At 30.2% G+C, this 10,764-nt stretch overlaps 2 protein-coding genes across 2 annotated transcripts; one reads left to right on the plus strand and one right to left on the minus strand.

The window, feature by feature from the left end:
• Positions 1–2,347: 2,347 nt before the first annotated feature.
• LOC113772206 lies at positions 2,348–3,706 on the minus strand. Its single transcript, XM_027316793.1, has 3 exons — positions 3,425–3,706; positions 3,214–3,337; positions 2,348–2,992 (listed from the first exon to the last, which is right to left on the minus strand). Exons 1-3 carry the CDS (start codon positions 3,687–3,689, stop codon positions 2,788–2,790), a joined length of 594 nt encoding a protein of 197 aa, XP_027172594.1. The 5' UTR covers positions 3,690–3,706; the 3' UTR covers positions 2,348–2,787.
• Positions 3,707–7,883: 4,177 nt separating this feature from the next.
• On the plus strand, positions 7,884–9,308 carry LOC113771438 (BTB/POZ domain-containing protein At5g17580-like). The gene has a single exon (XM_027316017.1). It carries the CDS (start codon positions 7,884–7,886, stop codon positions 9,306–9,308), a length of 1,425 nt encoding a protein of 474 aa, XP_027171818.1.
• Positions 9,309–10,764: the final 1,456 nt, after the last annotated feature.

Here is a 10,764-nt window from a genome sequence, read left to right on the forward strand (position 1 = left end):
TAATTTTCTGTTTAAAATATATTTATAAATATTTATAAATATATTTTATATTTATATTTATATAAATATATAAATATATTTATTTATATATATATTTATATAATTTTATAAATATATTTATTTATATATATTTATATAAATTTATAAATATATTTATTTCAATTTTGTTTTATAATATGTATATTAATATATAATAATATGTATATTTCAATTATGTATATTATATATATAAATTATAGTAATATTAATATGTATATTTCAATTATGTATATTATATCAATTGAAATAAATAATATATATTTATATATAAATATTTTTGTTTAAAATATATTTATGTATATATTTATAAATTTATTTATATTTATATTTACATAAATATATAAATATATTTATTTATATATTTATATATTTATATAAATTTATAAATATATTTATTTCAATTTTGTTTTATAACATGTATATTAATATATATTAATATGTATATTTCAATTATGTATATTATATATATAAATTATAGTAATATTAATATGTATATTTCAATTATGTATATTATATCAATTGAAATAAATAATATATATTTATATATAAATATTTTTGTTTAAAAAATATTTATGTATATATTTATAAATTTATTTATATTTATATTTACATAAATATATAAATATATTTATTTATATATTGATATAAATTTATAAATATATTTATAAATATATTTATATAAATTTATAAATATATTTATTTCAATTTTGTTTTATAACATGTATATTAATATATATTAATATGTATATTTCAATTATGTATATTATATATATAAATTATAGTAATATTAATATGTCAATTATGTATATTATATATATTATATCAATTGAAAAAATAATATATATTTATATATAAATATTTTTGTTTAAAATATATATAACAAAAATATTTATACATTTATATTTATATATTTATTTCAATTTTGTTTTATAATATGTATATTAACATATATTAATATGTATATTTCAATTAATATTTATATTTTATTATATATATAAATTATATTAATATTAATATGTATATTAGATATTATATCAATTGAAATAAATAGATATATTTATATATATAAGTATATAAATATATAAATATATATTTCAATTTTTTTATAATATTTATATTAATATATGTATATTAAATATATATTAATATACATATAAATATATATTAATATACATATTATAAAATAAAATTGAAATAAAAAATATTATATATATAAATAAATAAATATTAATATATAGAAACAGAGCCAGTATATATTTAAAAAAATCCCAAAAATAATTTTTTTTTTAAGATTTGGGAATCAAATGTGGGATTCATCAAAACCCTCCAATCTACTTTGGAATATTAAGGAATAATCATAAGTGATCACAAAAACTTACTTTGTGTTAAGATTACTAAAATATTGTCAGAATTCAGGAGAGGCACCTTGCATGGAAGGAAAATTTTGATTAATTTAGCTAGACCTATCCGGGCCATAAAACTATAGAAATTCAAGGCTCATATATATATGATATGATACTCTTACAGTTAACTACGAACCTCAAAATTGATACAGAATAACCTCCTGATTTGGTTAAGACTCAAATTATACTTCTTTATTTCCACTAGAAGTACTGGCAAGAAAATTCAACACATCAGCTTTTAACTTTGTAGATCATCCAAAGATAGCAACAAAAAGAAATTAGTGTAGCCAAAATTTACAAAAATGTGGGCCAAAATTTATCATCAAGGTTCTTAGCTCCGATAGATGTTTACAAAAGGCAATAAGCTAAAGAATTAGTTTGAATCTGCTAACAACATGTAATGGAGACAATTGAAAACCTGAAATGATAGAGTGGAACAACAATTTAATTAGGTAGAATTTGACCACTAAGCATTGGGAGGAGAAACTTGTACGTGCATGGTACAATGCTTTCAACAGTCAGGAAGAAAACCAAAAAAATCTTTAAGCGAAAGAAAATTGTAAAGCTCAAAGGTAGTCTAAGGACTAGGGGGCATTGATAATGATTATTCACCCTTATACACTTAGAACACATGCAACTAAAAAGATATCACACTAGCTGATTTCAATATATTTTACGTAATGGCCACAAATTTCAATCAATTTGTTTGAGTATTAAGCACCTGCAGAAATGCATCACTGTGACAGTAGGTTCTTGGAAAAGGCAGGATAAGCTTAAAGGTATAGTGCAACAAAAGTTTACTTCTTCAAAGTTATCTTATGCATCAAGGTATAGAGAGGTGTGAGGTATGATTATCATATAAAACCCGAGAAAGTCTGTATACTTTTATAGAACGATGCATGTTTATGACTTCAAAAACACACAGATGAAATATGACATATATGCAAGGAGCGATCATTGATTTCGTACATACTTCTTTCCCATTTGTTTTTACCAATTGTTACAACTTTTTTGAAGGGTTGTTATCATCTTCTCGAGGTGACAATCTTACTTTCCCAGTAAAGACATGCAAAATACCAACTTAGATACATTCTGGAGAGCATTTAAAGGTGGTCAATCTTGAAAACAATTGAAGCACACCAAAATGCCATTCTTTGGATATTCCAACAAGAAGGCAGTATGGCTTGGTGGACAAATTGAATACAAAAAACAAGAAAACCAAACAAAATCACAGACATAATTTTAAGCAAGAAAACGAATTCGATTATAATAAAGGATTAAATTGGAAATACCCCAGTATATTGCCAGGGTAAAATAAACAGCAACACCAATAGAGTCCATGTAATTACCTGATGATTGCACCAAGAACAAGAGGTATTGTGTCAACTTGAAAGGCTCGCCTACAACCAAGTTTATCCACAAGAAAACCAGAGCTAATGCTTCCAACAAATGCACCACCAATAAATGTACTAACAACAAGTCCTTCGAGAAAGGAATTTCCTTCAAAACCAAGTTCTTTGGCAACAGAGACAACAGGACCATTCATCACTCTGCACTAGACAACCAAGAAAGTTAATAGGAAACATAGAATCTAACATAATCAGTGCCTCAAACAACAATTGTGCAAAAAGGTCAATTGAGTGTGAGATTGACCATTACTCAGACAACAACAAACATGGATATACGTTTATTTTTGAGTAAAACAAGTTTAGATATAACTGTGATTTTTTACCAACTTTAGCACATGAAATTGAGAGATAGAGAAAATTACCCAATGTGATATCCAAAGAGGAAATTGAACATAGAAGCAAACAATGCATAAGGAAAAGCAGGCAACCACCCTAAATCAGTTGCTTCATCAGAACCATTTTCTTGAAGTGATTTTTTTCCATTCCCTGTTCAACTCCAGAAACAAATTAATGAAAAAGATTCAACCTTTCACAAATACACAAAAACCCACAAGTATTTGCACAGATACTCACATATCTGATCACTTAAGCCAGAAAGCAGCTTCTGCTCTTCCTGCTGCTCTTGCTGCTGTTCTTGCTGCTGTTTTCTGGTGGCTGAAACTTGAAGTCGCTTCTTGTAGTCTGAGCAAGAAAGGGAATGGAAACATGGGTTTTTCCTCTTTTTAGAGATGGATAAATTATAGTTGTGAATGACAAGTGCTGGGGTCGATTTGGCTGTTGAAAGAAGAGGGAAATTTTGGTGTTGATGTAGAGCAGAAGTTGTAGTAGTTTCTAACATTGAAATACAGAGGGTAGTGAAACAGAGAGAGTTTGGGTGCGTTTGGATCAAGAAGGAACCATATAAACTACCAAAATTACCATGCTATCTTCGCCACAAAAAAAATAAAACAAAATAAAATAAAATAAATCTTGGAAGTCAATTTCAATTTTTGTTTTCTTTTCTTGGAAAAAGAATAAGAATCTTTGTGGTCACATTTTCAAGTTTGTGTCCAACCACATTAGTTTGTTAATTATATTTCGGAAAATAACTTAATTTTTTTAAAAATCTAGCTAACGTTCTAGTATGGCTTGTAGAACTTTTCTTGCTTCATTTCTTATTTTCTTCTTGACTTTATCCATCTAAATCTTTGAGAGATTTGAAAATAACAGAAAGGGATAATTTCAGAAACCTCCCCTAAGGTTTATAACAGTTTCACTGCCCTCCCTTGAGGTTTTCAAAATATTATTAGCCTCCCTTAAAACTAATGTTCTTGTAACAAATTAGTCCAATTCAAAAAAATCAACAATAAAAAAATGATTTCAAGAGTAAGAAGAATATTTCATACCAAAATACCCCTTAACTTATTCTTAGTTGGTTATCAAAAGGAAGTATTAGTTAAAAATAGATAATAAAGACTAAACTCTAGTATGAGCCTAATAGAATTTAGTAATAATAACCATTTTTCATAGTACTATATAAAATAACAAAATCAAAGTATTGGAGAGGAAAACTTATTAATTTGGAATCAAGATTTATGCGAAAAATTTCTAAACTCTTATGACTAGTTTGGGAGCTGCGATTTGATGAAAAAAAAAAAGAATGTGATAAAAAAGACACTATTTCTAGCATTTGGGAGTTTTTGAAGGACATAAAAGGACAATGTTTTAAAACTCGGACCGTTAATTGAACCGGTGAAGTGTTTCGGACGAGGTTTAATCGGTCGGACCGATTCAATCCTGGTTCAATGAATTTTTTAAAAAATAATTTATATAAATATATATGCACAAAATAAGACACGCATTGGACTAATTTTAGACTTTATATGATGAAGAATTTAATGTTTTCAAAGAAGTTGGATTTTCACAAATAAAAATTTTAAATTATAAGTTGAAACAAATAAATTTCATCTCAATCTTAGTTGGATTTACCAAAAAAATAATGTTAAATCCAACTCAAAATATACCACAATATTTTGAAATTATACAGAATTCACGTCTATGAGAATTAGACATTGTTAATTTAAATTTTAATTCAAGTTTTTGATATTTAGATATTGCAACTTAAAAAAAAAAAGAAGTTTTGAGTTTGGAAGAGGTCAAGAAAATAGAAAATAAAAATACAAACTTGATAAGAGGCAAAAAATGAGAAGAAAGTGAGTGAATGTGGCATTTAATAATTAGTTTTTAGGGTTAAGGAACATATATTCTTTTTTTTTTAATTTAATAGACAAAAATTAAAAAACTGCTGATTCAACAGTTTAATCCGGTTTTTAAGTATAATCAACCCAAACATGAATCGGACCGGAGCCAAGACTGGTTCGCGGTCTGATCGATCGATCCGACCGATCTGGTCCCATTTTTAAAACACTGGAAAAGGATGGAAAGTGTCTAATTTGGACGAATGAGCTCCTATTGTTATGGCTACCAAAGTTTTCCTCCCAAATGTAGGCGGAAAGCATTACGAAAGCCAAGAATGCCTAATAAAATTTTTCTAAATGCCAATTTTGTCCTCAAAGGTGTACTAAACAAATTTTTATTGACATATATATCCAAAATCATCCATTTTCCTACTTTAATTCCCAAACAACATTAAAAACTCTTCTCTTCCTTTCTTTTCTTTTCTTTCATAACTTAACATTTCCCATGTTTTCTTTTCTAAGCTAAATATTCAAACTAGCTATTAGTATCAAAATTTGACAGATTTTGAAAACGAATTGAATAAGACAAGTATAGCCTTTTTAAGAAAAAAATCACAATAGATGGGTAATGATAAAAAATATGAGTAACTCTTATATATACTGACATATACACTATTACGATTCGATGTACGATACGTGTGCAAAATTTGGATTTCAGATTCAGATTCAGATTATGTGTCGTGCATCTAATGGTGAAAGTGTATACACTGTCAGTGTATAGAAGATTAATAGAAATTTCCATCATTTGTAATTAAAAAAAAAACAACTCTCAAGTAACGTTTGGATTAATAAAAGGGTCTGATTTTAATGGAAAAAGCAAATAAATCAAAGTAGAAAAAAAATTTTCTAACCATCTTGTTTGGATTACTTATACAAAGAAAAGAAAAGAAAGACCAAATATTTTGGAAAAGAAAGGAAAGAATAGATTATGTACAGTTACATTTTATCTATAACTTAATAAAGTCTAATTGTAAACATATTTTAATACTTTGCCCTCTTTTTGTGTATTTTCATATTTATCTTGTTTTTCTTATGAAATAATAATATTTAATAGGAATTTTAATCTTTTTTTAGGAGAAAGATATTATAAGAACTACTAAAATATAGAAAATTTTTTTACAATGTTAACAATTATTGTTATAAAATTTAGTATTCAAGATTTTCAATTTTTTTATATTCAAAATCATGGTTAATTTAGTACAAGTGACTAAATTGTTTCTCTCCATATAAATACATAATATTTCCTAAGTTTTAAGGATAGTAAAGTCATTTCACCATTTATGAGGTAAGCATTGGGCCCCAAATGGCTAATAGGGGAGGTAAGTGGTATTTTCAAAACTTCAAGAGAGGGCAATGAAATTGTCTGAAATTATCCCTAACAGAAATCCTGGTTTTTGGGTTGAACGTTGGAAGAGTCAAACGGTAGGATAAACATTCACATGTTATATGTTCATCTACACTTATATATCTAGTAACAATGAAGAGAATTCTCAGCTTTCACAAAATATGCAAAACTTTTGTGTTGCTGCTGGATCTAGTACTAAGGTGAAAAAGCCCTTCAAGAAGGTACTACCATTATTTTCTACACATCTTTATTACTTCACTATTTTCCAAAATTTTCCTCTAATTTACCATTTTGTATTTTCCTCAAGTTTACCAATTTGTCTTTTTAAAACGTGGTTTTGGGGAGGTTTTACAGTGCATTTTGATGTCTATTATGACACGCATGTTTTATTGGTTATATTTTTTGCTGGTGCAATTATTGGAATTGAATCACAAGTTGCAATGGCCTTTTAGTGTGAGTGATGATCATACTTGGCTTTAATTTGACTGAGTTACACATTAGGCTGCCTATAGTCATTGAAAACTGTTCTTTACATCATCTACAGGATCTTTGTTGTTCAAAATAAGCATTAAATTTCATGATTATGTAGCTAAAAAGGTTATACCGTATTCAATGTAACACTGATACCAGAAGTTATTTAAGTTTCAATTGAGAATCTGTTGATTGAAGTATGGGTTGGAAAACTTCAGTTATGGTTACTGCATTACACATCACCTCAGATGCACTGTTGTTGCTTCACAAATATCTGTATATTATTGCAAATAAATTGAACCAAGTTAAGAACATACTAATTTGTTGTATTACTGGAGAATAATTTGATCTCAGGGTTTCAAGATTTTTGTCTAGCTTGCAGATTTGAATAATCATCATCTCCTTGTTCTGGAACCAATTTGTTGTATCACTGGAAGCTATATATAATGGCCACCGGGCAGTTTATAGATTCTGCAACCAGGTAATAAGTTAAGGACCATACCCTTCTTTGTTAATCTAGGAATCAATTCTGTAAACCATTTTTTCTTCTTTGATCAGGAAGTCAAAATCTAAAGCATCATCAGAAGTGCAACTTTGTGTTGGTGGTGTACCTTTTACACTAGACAGGGTAAGAACATCCTCTAGATGCAGCCATTTCACATCCAATTTTTTTTCATCCTCTAATTGGTTAGATTTTCTTGTCTTTTAAAGGCCCTGATTTAGATACCCCTGCTGCTTTGTTTAAAGTTTATATAAATCTGATAGTTGTTAAGTCTATTAGGAACTTCTGGCTTCTAAATCATCAAAGCTAGCTGTGTTGCTCAAAGATCATCCAAGTGAGGATCTCACAAATGTTCTTAGAGATGCCCCTGCTGATCCAGAAACATTTGAGCTAGTTGCAAGATTCTGCCATGGCTACGAAATCAACCTGTCAACCGAAAATGTCACGCATGTCGCTTGCCTAGCCCACTACCTTGGAATGACTGAGAGCCACTGCACCAATAATTTGTTCAGCAAGGCTCTGGACTTCTTTGAACACCAAGTTGTTTCTAGTTGGAACAAATCCATTAGAGCCCTCAAGGCCGCAGAGGATATTCTTCAACAAGCAGCGGATCTTGGCCTGGTTGGTGCCTGTGTCGAATCAATAATCTTAAAGGCTTTGGAACATCCACATCTTCTTGGAGAATCATTCAAGGACTTGACCTCCAATGATGAAGGAGAGGACAATGAAAATTACTTCAGGCCAAATGTGCGGAGGAAACTCTTTGCTTTGGAATGGAAATCTGAAGATTTGTCAATATTGTCTCTCAGGCTCTATGAGCCCATCATTGGTGCAATGATTGAGCGGAAAATCCCAGCAGAATACATATCTGCAGCTGTATGTCAGTATGCAAAAAAGTGGGTACTTTTCAGCATGAAAGAAGGGGATGATGGTTCAATTTACAAGAAAAGTATCCAGAGAGAGATAATTGAAGCAGTGGAGAGAATGCTACCAAATGCAAGAGGACTAATGCCCTGTGCATTACTATTTGAAATGCTACGGTCTGCAATAGCCTTGGATGCTAGTAACGAGTGTAGAAATGGATTTGAAATCAGGATTGGGAAGCAATTAGACCAGGCGACTGTGAAAGATCTCCTGATACCTTCTCAAGGATATGCCAAGGAAGAACGGTATGACACAGAATGCGTGAGGAGGCTCATGAAGAATTTCTATCGCAATTATACTGGAAAAGATGGACATGAATTGATCACAGTAGCAGAACTTATTGAGAACTTTCTGATTGAAATTGCTAGTGACATAGACTTAAAGATGAGCACATTTATATCACTTGCTGACTTTTCACTTGCAGCATCTAGAGGAATTCTACAAAATTCAGATGGAATGTACAGGGCTATAGATATCTACTTAGACAAGCATAGATATCTGACAGAATCTGAGAGGGAAGAGGTATGCCACCTGTTGGATTGCAACAAGATGTCTCCAGAAGCTTGCTTACATGCTTCAAGGAATGAAAGATTGCCTGTGAGAGTAATGGTGCAAGTGCTATTTGCAGTTCAGTTGCAAATGCGAGAGACTATGCCAAAGGAAATCAAGGGATCAGAGGAGGGGAGATTATTTTTAAAAGGGGTAGAGGAAGAGGAAGAGGAAGAGGAAGCAGCAACAAGAGGTTGCAACAGCGAAGAAGAAGTGATCAAGGCAGAGATGGAAAAGATGAGCAGCAAAGTGTTGGAACTGGAAATAGAATGCGATATGATGAGAAGGGAAATCCTGAATGGTAGCTGCAGGAAAGCTAGAAAAGGAAAAGTGAACATGTGGAAAGAAATGAAGAGGAAGTTAGGATGCATAACCAGCATGCATGATTGCAACTGCCATGTCAAGAAGAAGAAGGTCCATCCAAAATAGGAATGCAAATATCAGCTTTCTTTCTTTGTACTCTTTTTCCTTATTCTTTTGTTTTTTTGACTTGAATATGTCTGATAGGATATTTCTGGAGATTGCTTATTAATTGATGGGACGACTATGAATGTTCTGCTCTAACTAGACCTTGATCTTTTGGCAGTTCTAGTTTAAGTGGTTCTCATTTCAAGTTTCATTTTTTCAATTATTTGTTGCTAAGTCAAAAGTTATTTTCTACTTCTTAGATTATGTTGGAAAGTGAAACTATGTAATTTTCCATAGTACAGCACAGCACCTGTGATGATACAGATTTTTGTTGGTTATCATTTCCTGCATCAAATGTGAATGCAGAATTAAGTTCTTTTCTTCTAGTGTTAAGGATGGTTGGTGGCAATAGAAAAACCAAATGAAGCCATGATATGAGTTTCAAGCAAATTGTGCTACCTGTTCTGCAATATTGCACCAAGTTTTTTCCCATTGATATTTTATGTAGCGTTAATCATGCTTTGCCCTCTCAACGCAATACGGAATCACCCTTTATCATTCCAATATTGGATATATCCACTTTGTTCCCCACCTCCTGCCTTTTCTTTCTCTTTTGGATCTAACGTCAACAATCTATTCTACTCTTATGCTAGAGGGGAGCGTGAGTCTAATTAGACTTGTATGAGATTGGAGGTGAGTTTTCAAACCAGACAAGAGTATTACTGCATTTTCTGAATCTTTTGATGAAAGGAAGTATTATACTTCCCGTTAATGCACCAGCGAGGGCAGACCAAAGCCCAATGGTTGCATGTATACACTTTGTCACCTCACTTGGGCAAATTTTTAGAAATAATGTAAAAAAAAAAGTCACAAATTTAGGGGGAAATGCACACCATTTCCTCATATAGGGTCACTGCAATTGAGCTATGCAGCACCTTGACATATCATTTCCTTTTTCATTTTTTTCAACACCATTTGCAAACTTTTGCATTCGAATCCCAAAAAGAAATTTTTTTTTTTTTTAAAATGGTGTCCTAGATGCGGCGACACTGTTGCTTTTATAAGGAAGAGTGTGGTAAAAAAGGGGGGATGAGAGTAATAGGAGAAGTGGAGCCACATGTTGAGAGAGATAGCAGAGAGTGCAATGAGCAGAATGTGGTGATTGTATTTTTGGTATTTTTTTGGATGTTTCTGTTTTTTGTCTTTTTTGGATTTTTTAAAGCTTATTTTGAATATCTTTGAATCTTTTTATGGAAAAAATTATTAAAAAAATATCTTCAAACAACACCTTCTGAATTAATCTTTATTTGTTTGTAGGTAATTTAATAGTATAACGAATTCTTAGGGCATACTATGTCGTAAGAGATAAATTTTCTAAACAGAATAAATGATAGACAATTGCAAAAATATATGAAAAGCAAGCACATTTTTTTAGACAATTTCATAGTTTTCTCAAGTTGATGATTTAGGTCATAGC

The sequence above is a fragment of the Coffea eugenioides genome, chromosome 5, assembly GCF_003713205.1.
Source record: "Coffea eugenioides isolate CCC68of chromosome 5, Ceug_1.0, whole genome shotgun sequence".
Classification (NCBI taxonomy): Eukaryota; Viridiplantae; Streptophyta; class Magnoliopsida; order Gentianales; family Rubiaceae; genus Coffea; species Coffea eugenioides.